General features: G+C 53.9%; 1 protein-coding gene across 4 annotated transcripts in view; it reads right to left on the bottom strand.

The window, feature by feature from the left end:
- HIVEP3 (HIVEP zinc finger 3) overlaps positions 1–24,015 on the bottom strand; it is a 473,613-nt gene that overhangs the window by 22,194 nt on the left and 427,404 nt on the right. For 3 of the 4 annotated variants that reach the window (XM_058679706.1, XM_058679694.1, XM_058679698.1), the window contains 2 exons: positions 14,516–20,094; positions 10,517–10,662 (listed from right to left, as the gene is read on the bottom strand). In XM_058679706.1, coding sequence (XP_058535689.1) covers positions 10,517–10,662; positions 14,516–19,573 — 5,204 coding nt within the window. In that variant the 5' untranslated portion in view covers positions 19,574–20,094. Of the gene's footprint in view, positions 1–10,516; positions 10,663–14,515; positions 20,095–21,209; positions 21,431–24,015 lie in introns of those variants that run through there. The other variant, XM_004591684.2, reaches the window with a different exon arrangement.

Below are 24,015 nucleotides of genomic sequence, written 5' to 3' on the forward strand. Positions count from 1 at the left end.
AAAAATTATTGCCAGATTCAATGCCACGACCCCTTCTGGTCTCAGCCAATAGTTCTTTAGTTTCAGCATTTACTTTTAGATTTTCAGTCCATTTTGAGTGAATTTTTGTATACGGTATAAGACAGTGGTCTAGCTTTCCCAACACTACTTGTTGAAGGGGTTTCTTTTTCTTGGTGAGAGCTCTGGGTACCCTTGCTGAAAATCTCTTGGCCATATGTGTGAAGGTCTGTTTTTGGGCTTTCTGTTCTAGTGCGTTCATTTACATGTCTGTGTTTATGCCAATATCAAACCATCCTGATCACTGTTTCTTTGCATCAAGTTTTTGTTTACTTTTGTAAGACATTTGACTACAACAATTGACACACAAAACCCATTTTGATAAATGAACAAATCTTGCATCCATATCCCAGGTGTTGGGGGCCAAGACCACCCTGCCTGTCAGGGTGACAGGAGGTGACTGGACAAACTGGTAAATAGCAGTGTATTTGGAGACAGAATGCATACAGGCTCAGAGGTGGGCAGTGGAGGATGGTGGGGTACAGTGAGATCAGCATGGCTAGATAGAGGAGGGGGAAGCTGTCCCGGGCTTTGAGAGTCTCCTGAGGTGGAGAACGGACAAGGGCTTGGCAAGCAGAGGGACAGCCCTGCAGAATGGAGGACAGGTGCTGGAAGTCATTGTCCTGGAGCTGCTTGGGGTGGGGTGGGGTGAGGGCTGGGCAGAGTGGTGACGCTGCTGAATGGTGGTCAGGGAGCCCAGCCTGGGGGACTCGGAGCCTCCACTGACTCCCAGGTGCAGAAGGGCAGCCCCAGCACCTGACTACCCCCATCTGTTACCAGGCACTGCAGAAGGAAGGGAATGAAGATAAATTTTTAAAGGGGATTTAAAAAAAATAGGATTTTCAGGAGCAAGAGCTTGATGACACACAGTGAGAGCAAATCCCCTAGCCAGGGCTCACCACCACTTTGCATGCCAGAGGACAAAGCCTTGTATGTCATAGGGACTTTACATCACAGGACAGGTGCTGCAGCAGTTCTGACCTGCAGAGGCAGTTACGGTGTTACACTGAGGTACAGGGACTTGCCCAGGAACCAGTGCATACACAATTAGGACTGAATCTAGGCAGGCTGGCAACAGGGGCACTGACACGTGTCCTAAGCACAAGGCTGGTCTCTACGGTCCGTTGACCTTGAGTCACTGTTTCCTCAGGAGGAGAGGAATGGTGCACTAGGCCTGAGCAGTGGATGGGACCCAGTGCCACGGCCCATAGCAGGGCATCTCTGCAGAGCCTCTGGGGTCTGGCACCACTTCGCCCCTGCAGAGACTCTGAGCCTGCCTCCCATTCAGGCATCTTTCCTCTCACTAGAAAGAAAAGGGAGAGGCTGGTTCTGCTGCTCCTGCCAGCCCTGGTCCAGTGCCAGGGGGATGTCCAGGCTGGCCTGCTGTTTTCACAGTCCTGTCTACTATTTTGGGGAGGACGGCTGCCCTACCATACTTGCCCCACAGCCCACTCCACTACAGGACACTGAAGATATCAACGTCACATGGCCCCTGGATGGAGGTTGGGGATGGAGGAGGAGAGTCACGCAAGCCTGCTCTGCTCTGTCCTACAGTCTGCAAGAATGTCCTGCTGAGACCCTGCAGATGCCCAGACCCAGTGGGGCCACTGGTGTAATCCTCGCCACTGCTGGCCCCAACCAACCCCCATAGCAGGCTCCTCCCCACGGCAAGCTTTGTCTCCCTGGTTCAGAAAACATCCAAACTGCCTCTTGCTCCACTCTACCCCTCTCCCATCCCCTCCTTTACTGCTGGCAGTGGAGGGGCATGTACACCCCGTTGCCCCCATTACTGCAGGGGTCATTGCCACGCGCAGACAAACCAGAGACCATGACCTTGGGAAAACCATGGTTGTCAGTCTGGCCCTGTGCTCGCCAGTTAAGTGGCCCCAGACACCTGGCAGGGGGCCCCGCGGGGATGGGCATTTGATGTCGCCACTGAGATCTGCTGACGCTCTGCATTTGCAGGAAGCTATCTCATCTCTCTGCCAGGGGCCACCAGGCTGCCCTCCCCTCTGCAGTAGCTGTGCCCTTCCTGGCTCCCACTGGAGAGCCTCTGTCATCCTTGCTGGCCTCAAACTTGAAACTGTACAGCCTCAGTATTGCAGGCAAGTCTCCTTCTCCCTCCAGGTCCCCACCAGATGCCCCTATTTCTCTCTTATTTCTCTGTCCTTGCCCTACCTGTCCTTGGCTCTGGTCTCTGGAAGCCCTGCCCAGTCCCTAGCTGGCTTCCTCCTGGCCTCTTCTGCCAACCACACAGCCAGTGGAGCACAGGGTTGTGCTCACATCCTGGCTCCCCCTGGCCACTTTAGGCCCACCTTGGCTTTTGGGGCTTTCCCTGTTGGCTGTCATTATATTCCTGAGGCATTGCCTGCTGGTATGTCCATCTCATGCTGGCCTTCTCTTGGCCCTATCTGTCTCCTGCTGGCTGCTGTACCCAGCACCTCCTCTCTCTCCTGACCTTCTGCCAGCTGGGCTTGTCTATCTTGGGTCTGTAAGCCACCCCTGGTGACAGGTGACACCCATCCACAGCACGGATCCAGAATTCTGACTGCAATTCAGTCCTGGCTTCCTCAAGCTCTGACACGTTGAATGCCCTTGGCTGTCTACTTGTCCAGAAATTTGCCTGATGGGCTCCTGGCTGCTTCTGTCCTTTTGAAAAATTTTGTTCTCAGCTCCTGGCAGCTCCTGGCAGCTCCTGGCAGCTCCTGGCTTCCCAGGTCCCCTTTCTTCTAAGACATCTATTTCAACTTTTTGTTTTGAAATAAACATACAGAACATCTGGAAGCAGAATGTAAACACATTCTTTCTTCCTGAACCATCTGAGGGCAGCTCCTAATTGGATGCCCCAACACCCCGATGTCTTCAATATGTTTCCGGAAGTGGAGGCCACCCCCAGGTTGCCCTCTTCCCAACTGGCTCAGGCTCCAGCCCCCATGTGTGGTCCTGTATGGGTCTCTTCCAATCTGACAGGGTTGTGAGACTACAACAAGCCCTCTAGATTGTCTCTGAGCCAGACTGAATCTACTGGGGATGGCCAGCTCCTTACAGGGGAGCTGAAGCTGCTTTAAGTTTTCCACCAGAGGGCACCGCCATGCGGCCTCCCTGTCATAATGCAGTGGCATCCCGATGTGTCCTTGGGAATATGTGCCCATGTGTGCGTTCCTGCCTTCTTCCTGCTGAGGGACCTGGATACTGATTCGCATCTTTAACCTGCTATGCTGATGCTTACCCAACCACAGGTTTCTTGATTGGCAAAACGAGGAGCCTGTACCCGACTGTTTGAGGACTCTTTCAGCACGACAGGGGCAGCCAACTTCTGCCATGCACCGGTTACACGGTAAGCATTGTAAGTACTTCACCCTCACACACGCCCTCCGAGAGGCGATCTTGTTATCACCTTCTTACAGATGATGTCCCTAACCTATCGAAGGCCCTTACCTACCAAAAGCCAGCTACCTTGAACCACTGTGTCCACCTATGAGCCATCACAGCCACTTGGAGCCATCCAGGATGCCACACAGCAGGTCTGGCTCAGCAACCACACTCTGCCCTGACATGTTTATAAGGGAGATTGTGGAGCCATCTTTCCTTCCCTCTCTTCCTTCTTCCTCCCCTTTTCCCAACTCCGTCTCCTCCCACCCCTTGCCTCATCTCTTTTTTGGTGGAATAAACTCACTAGGAAGAACAGCATGGGAAAGGGGACTGTCACTAAAATCTCAGAAGCTGTAAGGGATGAATCAGGGGAAGGGTTTGGCAGGCCCAAGTAAGTGCCACCCCTGCAGGCAGCAGGGAGAGCTCACAGCACAGGGTTCTTCGCAGAATCTGCTGGAGGAGACCAGGGGTGGGGCACCAATGGGAAGTCTTGTCAGAAGTAGCCAAGTACCCCACCCCCTTCTCCACTCCAGGGGCCTAGGGTACCCTCCTCTCCTGTCCACCTGTCTCCTCTGCTCTAGGACTCTGCCCTCACACTCGGCTCCTCCCTCCCTGGCATCACAGTCTGTCCCTGGCTAGAGATCCTCTCCTGGTAGTTAGCACACAGGCAGGCACGGGGCTCTCCTGATTCATGCACAGACTGCTCAGCCTCACAGCCCCTCCAGAAGCCCCTCTCCCATATTCTCCGTTTCCCTCAGAAGCTGACTTGTGCTGCCAGCACATGTTCTTCCAGCCTGTGACATGCAGATTCTGTTGCCACAGAAACAGCTGCCGTCAAGGTCACCAGGACACCCCCACCCGCAACCCGGGGTGCTCTCTCACTATCCTAGGCAGCATTCCCTCCCTGCACATGCTCTGCCCTGGCCTCTTCTAGGGTTTTTCACTCTTTGCCAACTCTCTTCTTCCCATGTCTCCAGCTGGCTGGTCATCTTTGCAAATTGGTCTGCAGCTTCCCTGGTGACCCCATTAAGTCCCAGAGCCCTGAACTGCATCTCTGACCTGACAGCTCTTAAATGCAGGAAGAATCCTGCAGCCTACTCACCGGGTGCTGGGCCTGTATATTTAATTGCCAGGCACCTTCCTGAGCACCTCCACATGGACGTGTGACTGGCATCTTATCACTAGCATGCCTACTGAGTTTGATCTCCCTTTGTCTTACCCCCATCTCACTAAACAGCACCATGAGCCAACTTGCCATAACTGAAACCAGCAACACATCAATCATTCTCAGTTCATGTTTCTCTTCCCCACCTTCATACTCAACCACCTGCAAGGTCTCTGGGCCCCAGAATGCCACACACTACTATGTAAGACTGTATGATCACCACACATTCATCTGCACCCTCATTCATTCTCCTCTCACTGCCCAGTCACCACCACCACCTTCTTCCAAATGTCATGATCAGCTGCCTTAGTATAGACAGAGCAGCAGGATTTGGGGGCATAGGAAAAAGGGGGGTAAAGTAGAGCATGGGCCCAGGAAATGGGGGGCTGCAGGAGGCAGTCCAGCAAGGGGCAGTCCTCCAGCAAGAGAGATCGGTGCACTGGAGCTCAATGAGGAGGCTGGGTCCTGTGAGCCTGTAATCACCAGGAGGGACAACTGTCTCCCCAGCCGGGGTTGGGGAGTATCCAGGGTTGCTCTTAGAACACAAAGGCAATGGCCTGGGCCTGTGTGCTGGCAGCCTCGAGCCACTGCTTCCTGGCATCGTGAGCTCTGCTTTTATCTTTAATACGCGTACAGCTGAATGGTCAGCAGGCAGGTGTCCTGGGGCTCCCAACAGTAGGTGCCTTCCCCACGGCCATCACCTGACTCCCTATTCCAAACCAAGCCCGACTCCAGCAGCCTGAGGGATGGGCCCTTTCTGGCCTAGTTTGATCCTGTGTGTCCTTGCTTCTTGTTGAGACCAGAACTTCTTCGTTGCTCTTGGATTCCAAGAGCTGCTGAGTCCAGTGTCCTGGCACTCCTGGGAGGGCTCAGCAAGTGCTGACCTGTGGGAGGATTCCTTTACGTAAGAAACACTCTCCAGCGCCACCTATGGGCCACGCACAACGCTCAGAACCAATGATACAGTCTCGCCCTCTCACAGGGCACTTGCAAATGCATGAAAGGGAAGGGGCCAGACTGGCAGTGCCACAGGAGGGTGCAAGTCTACCCTGGCATCACTGGGGGCCTGGGGGCCTGTCTGGGAAGTGTGCTCAAAGCAAAGGGCCCAGCAGAAGCCCATGCCCTGAATCAGAAAAACTGCGGGTGGGAGCACAGACAATAGGGCAGAGTGGAGACCAGGGAGGAGCTGCATCAGCACGCACACTAGGCCAGGAGGGTTGGGGACACACTCAGCGGGAAGAAAGAAGCAGGTGCCAACAGCAGGATCCTCAGATTCTTTCTCCACTGCGGCTGGCTGGCAACGGCTCTATCCAGAGGGTGAAGATTCCGGATAAGGCTTTTCAAAGTCAAGTTGATGGAGTCTGCAAATGGGTGTGAGGCAGTGGTTCTGGGCCTGAGGGTCCAGGGTCCAGGACAACAGAATTTCATCTTGCTTAAACAAATGAGTGATTTTGCTTTTCTCCTTCCAGATTCCCCGCCCTCCGCCCCCTCTATGCACGGACTCTTGAAGAGGCATCTAGAGAGTGCAAGAAGGGACACAGTCTGTCCGTCCTTGTCATCCATCTCACAACCCCTACAGCAGCAACCCAGAGCTGCTGCCTACCTGAGCAGTTTATTCTTTGGCGTTACAAAGGTCTATCACTGTTGGCTGAATTGGCAGTTGAATCAATTTGCTCCCAATAAACATACCAAGATAACATAGATTCTCAAGACAAAATTCAACTTGTTCTCAACGTGGAGTTCACAGTAAGATGAGGCAAGGCAAAGCAGACACTTTCACTGAAAAATACGCTATACCCGTGGGCTTCGAAGTTCAAAAAAAAATAAGGCTGTGTGTATAACATTAGTAGAAGAGGAGATGATTTCTTAGGCACTGCTGTTGTGGTGCATTCCAACTGAATGCTAATTCACTCCAAAGAGCCCTCCTGACAAAGGGCCTCCTCGTGGAGGCGGGAGATGGGGTCATCCCCGGGCCAACCCCATGGCCATGAGTCACCCCACCCTCCCTGCCCTGGCTGACACCCAGGATTCTGTTCTGCTGCTGAGCACTGTAGCTCCGAGCAGAGGTTGGCCTGACCCTCTCACCCTGAGCCCTTCTGCCCATGGCCACCGTTCTGGGGACCCTCATCCCAGCTGCAGTCTCACCATCAGTCCCTTCAGACCCGAGCCCATGTGAATGAATGGGAGCTCCTGATAGTACCCGCATCTTCCTGTCTCATGGCAGCCAGCTGGCCTGAGTCTGTAGCTCTCCCCACAGGAAGTGAGCTTTCTATTCAGTGTAGCACAGTCCTGACCCTTGTGAGACAGCATGACTCTGCATGAGTGAACCCATTGCTACGCAGGCCAGCCCTTCTGTACAGTCAGGGTGGATGTGTGGGTGTGAGGTGAGCCAGCCTGCGCTGGAAGGGAGCTCCCAGGAAGCTGCTGGGTTCTGGTGCAGAGGTGATGGGGAGTGCAGATGGCTATGTATACTGGGCACTCAACACAACAAATAGCCGTGGTTCTGTAACATCATGCTGGAACAAAAGAGGAGACCATGGAGACTCAGGAGGGGAATTTTAGGATCTGTATCAGCCAGGACTGAAGGAAGGCAAAGATCCATGGCGTAGGGAGGGACCTGGGAGGATCACCACACTGGGAAGGACTGGGAAACAAGCAGGGCAGGGAAGGGCAAGGCAGGCCCCAGGTGACAGGTGACTGGAGCGGGTTGGACACTGGTGCCAGCTAAGTCAGAGAGACTTCTAGGTGGATCCTGTAGGCAGGCGACCACAGAAGGCCAATGCCAGAGGCCAGAGCCATGACTGAGAGCATGCTGAGTCAGGGACTATCTCTAGCAGAGGTCAGGGTTCCATGACGAATCAGAACAGGGAGGAGGTGTCCCAGGGAACATTAAGGCTGAATGTCAAAACTGGCTGGAGCATCATCCCAGGCCTGGCTGTGAAAGCAGAAGCTGTGGGTGGGAAGTACAGTGCATGGCCAGCACGTGTGAATTTGGGGTGCCATGAGCCTCCCAGGAGGCATCAAAAGCAGGGGCTTGCAGGAATAAGGACCTGGCTAGAGACCCGGGTGTTGCAGCCCTGGGTCTTGATGGGGCATTGAGGCCAAGGAGATGGTCTACAGCCACATGGCAGAATACTCAGAGCAAGAAGGGATGAGTCCCAGGGGTCGGGTGCACAGGTTTTCATCACACCGATGCTACCAGCCACTCTCCCCCCTCTCTACCTGTCAAATCTCACCCATTCCTTCAGATCTTGCCTTGACCCCTCTGGGCAGTCCTTTCCACTCCTCCATCCCTCCGGGGGAACCCTCCTTGCTGGTGGTCCTTCCTCAGTACTGGGCCAGCAGTGTGTTGCTGTCTCAGCACAGGCTGCAAACACCCCTGAGGTAGAACGGCAGGTCCCCTGCTTTGCGTCATTATATCTTCTGGCACACAGAAGCTCCAAAGGCACTGTACAGTGGATTCTCCCAGATGAGCTGATTAGCTAGTTGATTGATAAGTGCATGGAGGTCATGCAAAAGACCAAACCGAGCTTCACTGGGGAGAGACAGGCTCCTTGGTGTCCAGCCCACCCAACGCATATTCCCTCATGTCCGCCTTGCTGACTCATCGCCATGGATCAGCTCTGAACGTGCTAGCATGGCTGCATTTCAGCAGCCCTGTTGGCCGGAACTGTCAAGCAGCAGATGCATGTTACACCAACTGCAGTGGGCATCCCCACTCTATCTACTAGCTATTTCAGCTTATTCTGAGCACGAGGGAGGATTGCACTTGCCCTCCGCACAGACAAGTGAGCCCAGATGACTTGCCCCAGGCAATGAGATGTGAGGAGATGCATCTAATCGGAAGCTCCAAGAACCACTGCACAATTTGCCACTTTGCCTTCTTCCCTTCCTGACCTCTTTCAGCTGGGATCCCACAGAGGCCCCAGTAGACACATCCCCTGTTGCAGAACCTTCTCAAACACATACTAGGGTGAAATATGAGCCTGTGCGGTGCTAATACAGGGAACCAGGCAGGGCCGGGTCCAAGGCAGAACCCTGCTGTGACAGCAGGTGGTGGGACCCAATGGGCATGTTCCTTGTTTTGGGCCTGGGGTGACCTTGACGAGTTTAAGTGCTCAGGTGATTGGTTGGATGGATGGCTGGTATCCCTAGTCCCAGACAGGAAATCACAAATTCAAGACATCTTCCCTTTTTCTCCACTTTTTTTAAACACTCCTGGTAGTAAGGGGATGTTACCAACCCCAAGGGAAACGGAAACTAGAGAGATCACAGACAGTGAGACGCCTGGGTGGACCAGCCGGGTCCTGTGACACAGAACACCTTCCCCCTACCCCACCCCTCCGATGTGCTCAACAGGAGGGACACAGCCAAGTGAAGGAATGAGGAGGCTACTTCTATAGCCCAGCGGCGGGTCAGAGTGTTGGTCCCCAAGGCAGGCACAACTGGACTGGGCATACTGGCAACAAAATGTACTCAGGTGCTGTACATTCCCATGGGGTCTCTCAGGCATCTCTGAAAACCCTGCAGGTGTGTAATCACCCTTCTCACAGATGAGAAAACCAAGGGTGGGGGGAGGGGCTGGGCAGGACTTGATAGTAGGTGGGACCAAGGAACAACCTCTCCAGGACTTGGTGGGGAGTGGGGATCGCTGCAGGGTTGCAGGAAGAGGACATCGGGGCTGTCTTGGGGAGCCAGGCCTCCAGGCTGGAGGTATCTCCCCCCTCCGCCACCCTCAAGACCCCAGGCCTTCCTTTAAAACGGGAGGGAAGAGCGATTCTGGATCACATCTCAGGGCTGCCTTCAAAGGACCAATGAAACGGAGCACAGAGACACACGAGGGCGCTCTAGGCACACAGCAAGAGCAGGAGAGCGGCAAGCATTCTCCAAAGCAGTCCAGTGTGACCCCGCTGTTGGCGTTTTGGGCAGTGTATGTCTAGGGTGTTTGCCATCCCTTGCTTCCTCCATGACATCACAACAACCCTCTTCCCCATTCCTGCACTCCTTGCTGATCAGTGGCTCCGCAGGATGCCCATTGGTGGCCTTGGGAGCCTGACCATCTCTGCTCTCTCTGGCCTTCTGGAGGCCTCTGGCACCTCCCACTTTGTACCTGCAGCCTCCAGGGACAGCTGCACTGACCAAGCTCCTGGGGGTCTCAGGACTGTGTGGGACTGGAGCCACCCCGATCACACCAGGCACACAGACACAGGACCCTGAGACAGACATCATGGGACCTGCGCACGGACACCCTGGTCTCAGGGAGCAAACACGTGGTTACACAGAACACAGCTGGCACAGACCTGCCCCAAAGCACATCTGAGTCAGAGCACCCTGCCCGAGCCCAGAGGGCCTCCAAGATGTGAGTTCCAAGCTACTTGGCTCATGCGGGGGCTGCCACAGACAGGCATCAAAGGCAGATAACCAAGAAAGACATTAAAAATACTCACCAACCAATGAGACCCAGGGTCCCAGCCAGGCAGCCGGGGGTCAGTGTGAATGTTGGCCCATGCAGCCCTGCCACCAGCCTCATCAGCAGAGCCCGAGTCCCCATGGGAAGCCAGGTGACCCACAGTGGTTGCCTGGGCAATGTAAAGGTGACTGCACCAAGGGACACGACAGTGCAGACCAGACCTCAGAGACCCACCATTACTCCTAGTGCAAGGGTTAGAAAGCCGGCAGGATCCAGGGAGGCACAGGGCCAGAGGAAGACCCAGCCTTCCGTGGCTCCTGAACAAACACCTGGCATCTCCCATCCCCACCATGCGCCCTTCCATGTTCCTGAGCAAAGGCGGTGTGTGCTGCAGGGCACTGCTGAAGCCACATCTGTGGGCACGGCCCTGCCAATGGCACGGACACTAGCTGTCTGAGAACACAGCTGGGTGGGCTCCAGCTCTTACTGTGAAAACCGGCCGTGACTCTTACCCTCCTTCGAAGATTTTGATCCTCGCTGGCTCCCCTCTCTTGGAGGCGGGAGCGTCCTCCTCCGGCTTCCCTTGCTGGTCTTCTTCCTTCTCCACTCTAGCTACATCTTTCTGGCCTTCCTGGGAAACGAGCGACGGGAGGTGAACCTGGCCCACCGCAGGAACAACAAAATCAGTGCAGGTTAAAGTCACCATTCTCAATCAGGAGAGTTGCAACAGTGACACATTGGCACAACCGTGCTGTGCGTGACGTTGCACACAGGCATAGGCTGCCTCTCAGAGCCTTCACTCTTCGGGGACCCTGCCTTACAGAATAGAGTGTGGAGGAAATGGACTGATCTCCACAGAGCTGAAGTCTCATGCAAGGCTGCCTGGTTGGCTGGTGTCAGAGAAGGAGGCTGAATAGCTCTTTCAAGCCAGCCTTGTTGTCTGAGGCCATGTTTGGGAACAAAAGCATAGGTCTTCTGTTGTAAGGCCCCTGATCCTGTTGAGCTGGGACCAGGGACTTAAGGCCAGGCTGGGGGTCCTGATTAACAGGATCAGAGGAGCCAGAAACAGAGAAGCCTGACTTGATGAGGAGGGTCAGCTTTGACCTTGTGCTTCTCAGACATTTTGCATCCTGAAAGCATGCCCTCCATTTTCTCTAGTGGCAGTGGGACGTGTGTGTGTGATTCTCATCCTGCTTTGCATTACTGTCATTTAGGTTATATGAGACCATGTAGCCTCCAGCCAGGGGGAAGAGCAACCATATTCCCTAGTGTTGGGACAATCTACGAGCCATCAGCCCATTCTCAGCTGCAACATGTGTGCCTGAGCAGACAGGCACCTGGCCGGGAACTGGAATATGGATGCCAGCACCAGCCGGCCACTGCTGGCTGGGGTTGGGGTAGGGGTTACTCCATCTCTCTGGCCTCAGATTCTCAGGGGATTTAAGGGACCTTGAATAGCCATTCCAGGATCTACTTCCAGGACTCAGTGGCCCTCTAATTATATCTTTCAGAACTGGCAGGTGGGGAATGAAAACTAAAGAAGATTCTGGATTGCTGCCTGAGCTTAGGTTTCAGTGGGTGTCCAGGGGATGTCTTTTCTACTCCCATGTGACCCAGATTGTCCATGGAATGGCCAAGGACACCCCATATAATGACGGACAGCTTCTTCCTTGCCATCTGGGCTCAGCCAGAGGGGTGTGGCATGGGAAGCAACGGACCATTGTACTGTGAGAAACAGCAGGAGCCCAAGGGGCCATGTCGGCTTTTAATGATACTAATATGAACAAGCAGAGCTAAACACATTTCCCGAGTGTTCACAAGGCAAGCACTGTGGTTAGCACACCTTGCTTATTTTAATTTTCTTCATCATCCTGTCAGCTAAGTGTTATGGCTGTCCCAACTTTACAGATGAAGAAACCAGGGCACACAGAGTAACTGTGTGAAACCAGGGTAACTGGTCCAAAGTCACAGTACTGGGAGGGGTGGTAATAGGATTCCAACCTGAGCAATGTGGCACCTGGTGAGGTTTTGCTGCTAACCTCCTGTGATGACAGTGCTGTGTGGTTGGTAAAGCAATCCCCAAGGAAAAGAAGGAATCAGAAGCCAGAGGTGAGGAATGAGGCTGCTGAGCTTAGGATCATGGTCAAACCTGAACATTATGTGGTGGGCCAGATGCATGTGTGACTGTTGGGAGAGGGAAGCTTCATGATACGAAGATTGTCTTAGAATGACTAACAGAGAAGGGAAGTTACAACTGACAGCTATAAGCCCAGCATAATTAAGAACTTTTTGAAAGTGCCATCTGAAGGCAGACTGCTCAGGATACAGAAGCTTCCATTACTGAGCACACAGGGGAACAGGCCAGGCAGACAGGAGGAATTGGAGGAAGTCTCAATCCTTATGCCACATAGTTACATTAATGCTTCAGACTGGTGTACTTCTGGTGAGAAATGGGCCAGTCCACGGGAGAGACAATTCCAAGGAAACCTCTGCACCTTCTAGCTAATTTGAGGAAGGCAGCATTACAAGCAAACAATGGCCAAATCCAATAAAGCCAAATGATCACTTCCCTTTTCTTACATGACGGGTGCGTTAGCAAGCAGAGGCAGCCTGGATCATGTGAAGGGGTTCTGGAAATCTAGTTTTAGATCCAGTTTCTGCCACTTACTACAGTGTGGCCCTAGTGCAAGTTACCCACCCTCTCTCTGCCCCTGTATCCTCTTCTTTAAAAAGCTGATTTACACACTGACTCTAGAAGTGATTGTGAGGATAAAAGCCATAATATTTAGAACACAAAACAGTTTCTAAGTGTAAACATAATTACAACAGCATCTTGGGATGGTAAGAAACCCTGGTAGTAAGAAACACTGGTGAGCAGAGCAGTGTGACTCCTGTGGCAAAAGTGGAAATCATGCTCAGGGATGCCTACACACATCTAGGGAGTAAAGGTAGAAAGTAGTTCTGCAACGGCTTTCCAGTCCAGCGAGGCACAAATACAATGCACAAAATGTGCTCCATTGTAAGAAATGGAGGCAGAGATATCAGGAAAGTTTTGGAGCACAGCCTTACTCACTTGTCTACAACTCACATTTAGTTTTAAGGATTTATGTTTGGCTGGGTCTAGTCTTTAACTGTAAGCATATTTTAGAGTTCTCCTTCCCCAAGTAATTTAAAAATAAAACTTGGCCTGGCACTATAGCTTAGTGGCTAAATCCTTGCCCTGCACGCCCAGGATCCCATATAGGTGCTAGTTCATGTCCTGGCTGCTCTGCTTCCCATCCAGTTCTCTGCTTGTGGCCTCAGAAAGTAGTAGACGGTGGCTCAAAACCTTGGGAACCTGCACCCACATGGGAAACCCAGAAGAAGCTCCTGGCACCTGGTTTCTGGTTTAGCATTGGTTCAGCTCTGGCCATTGTGACCGCTTGGGTAGTAAACCAGTAGATGGAAAATCTTTCTCTCTCTGTCTCTGCTTCTCTCTGTCAAACTACCTTTCCAATAAAGAAAAATAAATAAAATAAAAAAACAAGACTCCTTGGAGTTAGACAGGTCTGAAACTTTGGCCACGCAACCTTGACCTCTGTCAGCCTCGGACTCTCAGCTCCCTCATCTATAAGTTGGAGATGGTTAGGTAACCCCCACAGATGGGGTGAACACTGGCTGCTGGGTTTAAGCATTCAGCACAGCGAGGCTGCTAGATGAACAGGACCAGAGCAATCACACAAACGTCAGCTCTGTGTGGCATATTGTGGCCTGGAAATTCAGGCTGGTCTCATGAAAGTACAGTGGTGTTTTTGCCTGAAGCAAATTTGTGATGATTGGATTTTGAACCTGCAGGGGACTAGGTCATTTTTCTAGCTAATATAGACTCCAGTGAGAGGCAAAGAAGGAGTCAACATGAGCCCTGAGTGAGGGTCTAGTGATCAGCATGAGGGCTCCAGCACAGAGAGTTCCAGCTGGAATAGAGGGATAGTACAGCCCAGCTGCTTACAATCTTAGTTACAGAGAAGAAAGAAGGACTATTTCCCGAGTCATTTATGTCAAACTCTAGAATCTCTGAAAATGGGAATATTTCAAGTGGTGCTAGAGAATGGGAACAGCAGGAACAGGGAGGAAGCAGGCAAGGAAGAACCTGACAAGGAAGATCATTGGATTCTGGAGGGGAATAAAGTTCTCAAATCGCTATAGGCATTTCCATTGGCAAAGTTTTCCAACTTGGTCTTTTGGAAAATTGCTTTGGGCTTATTGATAGTGTATCTTTGATTTTACAGTCTCAGGTTGTGGGAAAGTATTATCATGTTGCAACTAACTTATGGAAAAGCATCCATTCCAATGATGTGAAGGACACACTGACAAAGCCAGCTAACATGGTTCCTTTAAGGTGAGCAGTTAACAACTACCACAGAGAAAACTGGCTTTAGTTCTGCAAATGGAACCAGAGGACAACATGGCTTTAAAAGCTCAGCAAGAGCTTTGGTCATCAGTGGTGAGAAGATGAACAAGACTGAGCTTACCTCTGTCATGCGGGGCTTGCGGGAGCTGGATGGCACAAGCCTTCCTGCCTCAGGATGCGGAGCTGTGGCCATGGTGTATGTCTCTTTGCTCACCTTCTGCTTAGACCTCAGGAGGGACAAAGCAGCTTTAGTGGAAACCCCTGGAAGGTTGGGGTTGTACAAACTTATGCACCAACCAGCGTAAACAGAGGACCTCCTATCTGCATGCTGGATGTGATTTGGCTTAATGTAGTTTAAATAGCACCAACTGACATTAGTAGTCGTGTGGAGGCTGGGGAACTGCAGTACCTTCTTTGAGTCCATACCTTCCTGCGACTTGGCTGTTCTTGGGGGCGTTTCTGACAGAGGCAGAGAGCTGGGAGGTGCTAAGGGAGGGAGGTCAGCTTGTTCCTTGGCATCTTCTTTCTTCACACTCAGCAGGGGCAACCCTCTTCGGTGAGGTTTGCTGGAGGGCTGGCCATATTCCTTCAGAGCTTCTGAGCCTGGGCCTGTCCCATGAGGCAATGTAGGGTGAGGGAGGGGAGGGACTTCCTTTGGGTTAGCTGGATCTGGGGACAGGCTGGACAGTGTTTCTAGTTCCCTCCTGCTCTGGCCCTGGCTGCCTACTTGGGATTTCTCTGGCCTCTTTTTCTCTTCAGTGCTGGTCAGCACCACACTGCATGGTTTCACCAATTCAAGGTTGTCTTCAGCCTTGGAAGCCTCCTCCTCCTTCACCCTTTTTTGCTGTTGAGTTTCCATGGTGAGTTCCAGGCTGCCAGCCGGGGAAAGGACGCGTTTGCTTCCCCCTACTGTGGATGCACTTCCCTCTGGGCTCAGGACACTCTCTGATGACAGAGAGGGGCCCTTTCTTTCAGACAATGTCATGGGCACTCTCAGGTAGGGAGTCGGGAACCTCTGCTCTTCATTTAACCCAGATGGTCCAGGCTCAACATCATACACGCCTGCCCCATGTGCAGCTGTCCCCTTAGTCAGGGGCTCCTCAAACTTGGCAAGAGACGCTGTTGCTGTGGTGCCTGGGGACTGGGTGACCAAAATCTGGGACAGGGTGGTGTACATCGCACTTCCATAGGATGGCATATTGGTCTGAATGCGAACAGGAACTACCAGGGACACCATGGAGTCGGGACAAGCGGGTAGGGCCAGCGGAGGGGCTGATGTGGGTGCTGAGGAGCTGGCTGTGGAGGCTGCAGGGGGCAGTTGGATGTCACTGCTGTACTCCGTGCTGGAGGAGAGGCCAGTGGTTCCTGTCACCAGCGGGGCCAGGCTGGTTTTGATGAGGGGCAGGTGGCTCTCCACATCTCCGGGGAGCTGGAGTGCAAACTGGGATTGCAACGGCAGGAAGAAGCCAGAGGATAGTGCTGACGAGGTGGGGTACGGCATCGGGAGAAACGAAGGGGGCTGCCTGAAGGGGATGTTGGCAGGATGAGGTATGAGCTGAGGGAGGTGGAGCTGGCCTGGGTGCAGAACAGTAGGCTGCAGGGGAAGCGGTGGGGCCTGAAATAAAGAGGGAGGAAGTGGGGGCATGGAGTAAGGCGAGGAAAGAAGACTGGACATGGCCTGGGTGGAGAAGAAGTCTGAAGACTGCCCTGGCTCATGCTGTAGGAGATGCTGGAAGGAAAAGAGGGAGACAGGTGGTGGCAGGTACGGCTTCTCTGGCAGGGGCAGCTGGGCAATGGGGTGATGCAGCACCTGCAGTGCCTCTGCGTAGGGCAGTGGAGAGGCCCTTGGAGGCCTGTCCTGCAGCTGGCCCTTGCCTCCCAGGTTTCCACTGTGCGAGGGGCCCACGGAGGAGATCTGGGGCAGCAGGCCTTTGGTGGGAGGCTTTCCGGAGGATGAGAGCTGTGGTTCCTCACTCTCTGGTCTTGCCTTGGGGGTAGCCTCCGGTTCAGCTTCTGGAGGTCTGCTCAGAGAAGCCTGTCTCACCAGAAAGCACTTCCTTCTTTCTGGAGGAGGAGCTGCTGGGGCTGGCAAAGCCACAGGGCCCGGCAGCACAGGACCCCCAGAGGACAAGCTGCCATAGTCGAATGATTTGCTGCGTGTCTCGGCCATGTGAGTGGAATGGGAGATGTTGGGGCTCTGCTCTGAGGCAGATCTCCGCATCTCCCGGGCATGCGAGTGGTGGCTGGGGACAGTCAGCATGTGGGTGCCCAAGGGCTTGGGGCGCGTGTCGGATGAGGGTCCAGGGGCCTCGCCTTTCCCATGCTCATCTCTCTCAAAGGACGCGGAGCGGCTGGAGCCACTCAGAGAGATGCTGCTTTCCTGGCTGGGGCTACGAGACAGAGGCAGGGACGACTCAAAGCTGGACTCGCCCGACGACTGGGCCATCTCTGCCAGGCGCAACCGCTTCTTCTTGGGCGGCAGCTTCTCCGCGGGGAGCTGGGCGAGTGTCTGGCTGCGCTGGGGCCACTGGAACTCCTCTGTCTTCTCGGGCTCCTTCGGTGGTGGCTCGGGTTCCGTGTCGGGCCGGTCAGGTTCCTCTGTCACCAGGATCTCGGGAACCTGAATGTTGGGCTGGCGGACCAACTTGGGTTGCAACGAGTGCGGTGGGCGTACATGTGAGGAGGCGGCGGTCTGGGACGACGAGAACTGGGTCAGGGGTTTCTCTTCTCCCTCCACACCCCCAGGCTGCTCCAGGGAGTCTGACTTCTCGAAGGAGCTGGTGTGCTGGATCACAGAGATTTCTTTGGATGTCGTTCTCCTCTCCTTCCCTGATTCCGAACCGGACCCCTGCTTCGGAGTCCTCGGCTGGAAGCTTGGGACTCCCTCCAAAGGGGCTCCTGATTTACTTGGTTCTGCTGGTGACTTGGTGGACTCCAGGGGAAGGTTCCGAGCGGCCTCAGATGGCCCAGTACCGCCAAACTGACTTTTGGTCGACTCGAAGGGGGGTGGCTCTTCCTCATCCCCAAGGCTCTTCTCTTTCCTCCTCTTCCTCAAGGGTGTGAGTTCCAAGGTGGTCCCCAGCTTATAATGCATCATCTGGGACCATGGCTCATGCTCAGCCTGGCCCTTTTCGGCTTCGGGAGGCACATGAGAACCCGTAGAGCTGGGTTTGGGCGTCTGCAGCTCTGAGCAGTAGTATTTCTTATGGGCTTCGTAGTTATCCCTTTTCTTGTACCGAGCACCACAGACGTTACATTCATAGACGGCCCCTTTAGTCTTCAGCCCCTTCTTGGTCTTTTTGGTAAGCTCGCTTTCCTTGGGCTCTGGCTCGTCTGAGGGTTTCGAGGCTGCCTCTTTGCTACTTGGCCCTGCCTCCTCGCAACTGTACTCCCCTCCCAAAGGTAGTTCAATGGCCGGCTGGCGCTTCAGCATCCGGGGGTGGGAGGTAAATGCTTGGCTGCTGCGGCTCAGGGTGGTGGACTCAGCAATGTGGTCGTCGAAGGAGTAGCTACCTCGGAAGGTGGGGTGCGGGGTGCTGAGAGTGCAGGTGGCTGAAGGCATTGAGTGGCTTCTCAGGAGAGGCACAGGGGGCGTGGTGCTGGGTGGATGCTGGAGGCTCAGCATTGATTGTTTCTCGCCGTGGGGCAGCAGGGACTCCCGATAGAGGCTGGACTTGGGGGACTCCATGCTGCTGCGCCTCGAGAGAGAGCTCCTCCTGGGCTTCACGCTGTCGATCTCGCTCGTGTCCACCACGGCCTCGTTGATGGTGATGAGTTTTGTGATATGCTCTATCACCTGTGTCCGGGGCACGGACAGTGGCACGAGGCTGGGCTTGTCTTCAGTGGACAGGGGCAGGAGGGGCTGGGTGGAGGTGGCCGTGGCAAGCATGGTGGTCCGTTGCCCAATGCGGCCGCACTTTCCCAAGATGATCTCAGCGTAGGACTTGGCATTGGTGTTAGGGGGGCTGGCTTGCTGCTCAGCGCTCTCGGAGCGGGAGAAGTACCCCGACTCCGTACTGCCCTTGCTGCCTGGGCTCAGGAAAGCCTGTTCATCAATCACCTTCTTCCTCTCACTTAGGCGGAGGGCCAGCTTCTGCTTAATCGTGTGGGTGTCTTCAGGTTTGTGGCTCTGGGGGTGCTCAGAGGAGGGTTCAGCAAATGCAGAGGGGTCCTCGAGTGACTGGGTTGTGCTGGATTGGGACAAGGAGCAGCGCTCGTGGCTGGAGCTGTGGCTCGCAGAGCCATACAAACCACTAGTGAGCAGTGGGTGCTTGAGCCGGGGGGAGAGCTCGGTTGAGTGACTGGATGTGGCACCTGTCTCCTCTTCGGAGTCTGTGCTTTCTCCCTCGGTAGGCTCCTCGAACTCCTCTCCAGGGAGCCTCTCTAGCTCCAGTCCCGGGGGGTACATCTCACTGCCCATGCCTGAGGCCAGGCCTGCCTTGATGCGGTGTGCGTGGGACTTTCTGTGCTTGTAGAGGTTGCTCTTGGTCTTGAAGGAGAAGCCGCAGGGGCCGCAGGGATAGGGCCTCTCGCCCGTGTGTGAACGGATGTGTTTCTGGAGCACGCTGGGCTTGGCGCAGGGTCGGCTGCAGTACTGGCAGATGTACTTGCCTGGTTTCTGGGGCTTCCTCTCCTTCTTGGGGGCCTCTTCGGTGGGCTTCAGGGTGACCTGGGTGGGCCGGGGCACAAAGACCTTAGGAATACCAGGCAGGTCTTCAGCAGGCAGGATAGAAGCGTGAGGAGGGAGGAGCTGGCCCTGAGGATGGAGCCCAGGGGCCACAAAGGAGCCTGAAGGGCCGGGTCTCATGGGGTCGACCAGCTGCCACGTGGCTCCCTCTAAGAGATGCTCGGGTTTGCCGGGCGACAGGAATGCTGGTGTCAGAGGGTGCTGCGGGAGCTGGGTGATGTGGACCGAGGCCTCGACAGATGGCCTTTTTGGGGGCTTCTGTGGCTGGCCCGTTTTCTCCTGAGAGCCTTCCCGGAGAACCGAAGAGGGGCCCGGGAAGGGCTGCGGGGCTAGGAGCTCTTGGGGTGGGCTCTCCTGGGTGGCAGCCACGGTACTGCCCACATAGGGGACACTGGAAGTAACACTGGTCTGGATGGCCTCTCCTTTGGTCAGCCGCTTCCGTGGACTTCCCTCAGCCTTCTTGGTGCCCTTAGCACTCTGTTCAGGATCCATGACCTTCGAAAAGACTTCAGATGCTATTTAGGGAGGTGTCCTGGCAGGCTGCATTTATGAATGATCCCAGTGTCCTGGGGAGGTGTCCAGCTTTGGCCCAGAGCTGTGGAAGCCACACCCCAGACGGCTTTGGGAGTTTTACCTTTTTTTTTCTTTTTTGCAAGTGTCACTGGCCGCAAGTGTCCTCAGAGCAGGTCATACTGGTGAGGCGTGGCCCTCTACTTCACTGACAGGAAACACATCAGCATGTCCTGCCCGGGTGTCTGCTGGGAGTGCGTCATGGAGTATGTCAGTATTGCCATTGTATGGTTGTGGTTGGCAGTGGCAAGTGGTCCCTACAAGTCCCCCGTGTGCTGTGTGAACAGTGGAAGGTTGGTGCTATCTGTGTCCATGGCCCAGTCATCCCTGGTGCCGGCACTAGAGATGCCACGCTGGAGGCGGGGGACAGCTCCCTTTGGCCTCTTCTCCCCTTGTGGTCCCGTATCAGGGAGCAGCAGTCTTGATGGAGAAGTCACGCTCTTCTGCTTGACATAAGCACACACATACACACAAACAGATAAGACAGTTACTGTCACTTGTCCATAGCCTGGGCAGCCAGGACTCAGAATTAGATTCACCTAAGACCCTTGAGAGCTGAATCTCAAGGGGAACCCACAGATCCCAATTCCATATACCCAAGCACTGCCCATGCTCCCCTCACCTGCTGCTGCCTTGGGGGCAGGTAACTGTCTCCAGGGGTTTCTGAGTTCTGGGGCCCTGTGGGGTCCTGGGGCCAGGAGGCAGGGCAGTGAGGGACAGGGGCCTGGGCTCTGCGATCCCCTTGGGGTGGGTGTGAGTTTCTCAGCCCGCGGTGCCTCATCTCTTCAATGGGAAACAACACTTCAGCCACAGGTGACTCTGGGACACAAACAGTGCATCCAAGTCACCAGGGTGGTTGTGGAGGACACTCAGACTGGGATGCCCATGAGAATGAGAGGGACACTGCTGCTAAGCCTGGAGGGACAAAAGGAACAAAGCAGGACCGTCCATGCAAACTGGGACAAATGGTCACCCTTACAACCAATGTTTGTTATGGGACTGAGAACCGGCATACAGCCCAACTGCCTCTCAGCATCTGCTGTGAACTTGATCTTTGCTGTGAGGACTGACATCCCACCATGTTTTCTGGTGGATTCCAGAGAGTTCTTCTACATCAACCTCTCACCTACTGAAAGGAGACTGAGGTCTATAAGCATGATGTGATTTCTCCAAAAAATCACACAGAACAACACCAGGGCTGGGCCACCACCTGGTGCCCCTGATGTCCCAGCCAGGCTCACGTCCCACCTCACCAAGCCACGTCCTGTGAGCCCCGCTCCAGTGCCATCTTCCTGGGAAGCATTGTTATGACTCCAGGTACTACAGACAGGAATATCAGGAGCCACCCAGGATCTGAACAGGGGAGTTGCCCAGATTGTATGCACCTGTCCAAGCTTGGTGGACAAAAGTGCCTAGCCACCCGAAAGTCAGACAAGGTGGGCCTCATTGGCAGAAGAACTGTTCTCCTGGTTGAGCTGGGCCTCCGAGGATGGTGGCCCCTATACTGGGGGAGACCTTAGAATACATCAGCTGCTTAATAACAGGGGACCGTACTTACTAGTTTCACTGACCTTTTCTTGTTAGGACCTCAGATCATTATACTAGGACCACTAGCTGGTGATATACTTTACTTCTTTTGATGAATGGACAGATGGCTCCTGTGGCATGGATGGGTGGTGATGATTTCACATTGGGTGATGGCTCTGGAGGCCCCCTACATCATCTGGCCTGTAGTGGTTGGTGGTCCCTTTGCTGAGCCCCAGTGCCCAGTGGGTGGAGTTTGGTGCAATTTCCAGGGCCAGGTGGGAGGGGCAGGGGGATAAGGAAGCCAGTCAGGTGACTGTTATGTCATCAGGTGACTTACTGACCAGCATCACTGGCAGGTCATTGACATGAGGTCAATGTCTACGTGACAACTGTGAATGGGGCCTAGTGCCTGCACCCTTGGAGGGAGGAACCAGCAGGTCACACAGAGTGAAACTGGTGAGTCTTCATCCTGCACAAAAGGCAAGCGAGCCAGCACAGGGCCCAGCTCTGAGGCCCTGGCAGGAAACGTTTGACTCTATATGGTCAAATATGCCATCTGTCTTTCCCCTGATGATTTTCAGGCTTTGTGTAAGACTGCTTTCTGGAGTACTTCTATCTGTTCCTTCATGGCCTATTTCCCCTTCCTTCCTTTGCTAACTCCTTCCCTTCTCTTCCATCACTGCCTTGACTCCATCTAACATTTAAGGAATGATGGGGAGGAGAATGCGTCCATGTCTCCACTTGCCACCCAGCTGCCTTAACTCCAGTATGGAAGTCCCATTGGCCACGCTCGGAGACCTCCTGGGCCATGTGGAGAAAGCTCTGGAAAGGGCTCTGGCCTCTGTGTTCTTATGGATGTCCTCACACTGCCGTGACACACAGGAGCAGCCTGGCCCCTGGGGTGGCTGACGAAGCTCCTCTAACTGCCTCTTGGAGGAATTCCGGTGCTTGTAAGCTTTCTTTCCCTGCTCCTCTAAGCTGGTGGTTCCCGTGGAACCACCTTTCTTCCCAGGGCCTCTCTTCCTCTGACAGGAACTCAATAGCTCCCGCTGCAAAGAGACTTAGCCCAGGGCAATCTAGTCCAGACTTCTTCAGGCCCTCCCGCTCTGCTGACCCTCCCTCCTCTCTGCCTCCACTCACTGCTGCTCCCTGGCAATCAGAAGGAAAAAGGAGACAAAGGAAGATGTGGTGAAAATGTGTGGATGGAAACAGACATGGCCCAAGTGGGAGACGTAGCTCCCACAAAGCACAGAGCAGGCCACCCCTGGCTCTGCAGCTCTGGGGCCTGAAAAACCCGGTGACCACCCCTTACTACCTCAGGGTGAGCTGTGGGTCTGTGGTCCTCTGGGCCCAATAGCGATGAGAACAAATCCAGAACTGTGAAGGCTCAAGTGGGCCAAGTACATCTGGTTGAGCTCTGGTTGGAAAACAGGTAGAAGCACCACCCTGCCCCAACAGTGTGGGGTGAGCAGAGGTGAGTGGCAGGCTTTCCAAGAGCCCCAGCACTTACACCCTCTGACCTGGATGCAACCATGGAAGCCAGGCACGGCCTGAGTTCCCAAGGAAAGCCAGTGCTGTCCGGGAGAGGCTCTGTTAACTTAGTAGCTCAAATGGTGCTGCTTCCCCGAGAAGTCCCGGAAGGATATCACCTGAGGTCAGACCTGGGGGACTTAACCTGTTTTCCTGGTGTTCTTGTCTCCCTTGGCCTGGCCCTTACCCATCACACTATTTCTAGTGTCTACTGCATGACTTAGCGCTGGGTAAAATTGGAAACACATTTGGAGGCGTTGACTGAGCACCTTCCATATGCCCTAAATATGCTGAACTTTAACTTGCATTATCTTCTTACTGAAGCTGATTTCCCCAGATCAGACAGGAAAGACAGGGCCAGGACCTGAATGTCAAGGGCAGGCTGACACCTGGGACACCCCCAAGGGTTCTGGTATTAGCCTGAATAGCTCAGGTGGTTGGGGCCTACATTCTTTCCCAGGGTCCCAGTTTCTCCAGGAAATCTTCCCTGGGTAATGAATGACATGCACCTGCACTTAGAGTAAAGCCCTCCCCCTATGGAACACATCGCATGACCATGTTAACCTGAGGGTTGAGTTCCTTTATAAATGCTTTTTTTTTCTTCTTGCAGCAATGAGTAATGGATCATTCATTGTCTGGAAGGCTCGTAAGTCTTTTCCCTTGGGTGACTGTGGTCTTTGTGCTCCTACTTTTCCTTCCACACCTCTCAGTTTCACAGCCCAGACAGAGTTAGGCATGTCTGCACACTGGCCAAAAAAACAAACTGCATTTGTAGCAAGGAAAGGCCTTGGCAAAATCCTAGCTGAGTTGTAGCTGGCTGGTATTTATCTTCCTGTTAGAGCCCAGGGACCTAGGTGAAACTGACATCATTAGAGAGGATGTAGTGCCAGGGACACCCCTGTGGAAAGCAGGAACATGTTTCACATTCAAGACCAAGTGATGGGGTGGCCAGAACTCAATTTGATCAGGTCCACCAAGGTCAAGACTAAGCCCTGGTTCTCTGTGGCTCTGATTACTCATGGGAGGGTGTTGTGAGCCATGTTCTGTGTCTATACTGAAAAAGCAAACTCTGTGTGCAATGGCTAATCTTAGGGCAATGCACGAATCAGCTCCTGTGTTCTTCACAATAACATTAGCAGGCAGCTACTAGGATTGTTTCTCCTTTTCCAGATGAGGAAACTAAGACCCAGACTTGCTAAACCGCTAAATAACAGAGCCAGAACTTGTACCTGGGCCATCAGGTGACATTTGACTCCATCTGACATTTAAGGAATGAGGGGGAGGAGAATGCTTCTATGTCTCCACTT

Source organism: Ochotona princeps, chromosome 2, assembly GCF_030435755.1.
Source record: "Ochotona princeps isolate mOchPri1 chromosome 2, mOchPri1.hap1, whole genome shotgun sequence".
Classification (NCBI taxonomy): Eukaryota; Metazoa; Chordata; class Mammalia; order Lagomorpha; family Ochotonidae; genus Ochotona; species Ochotona princeps.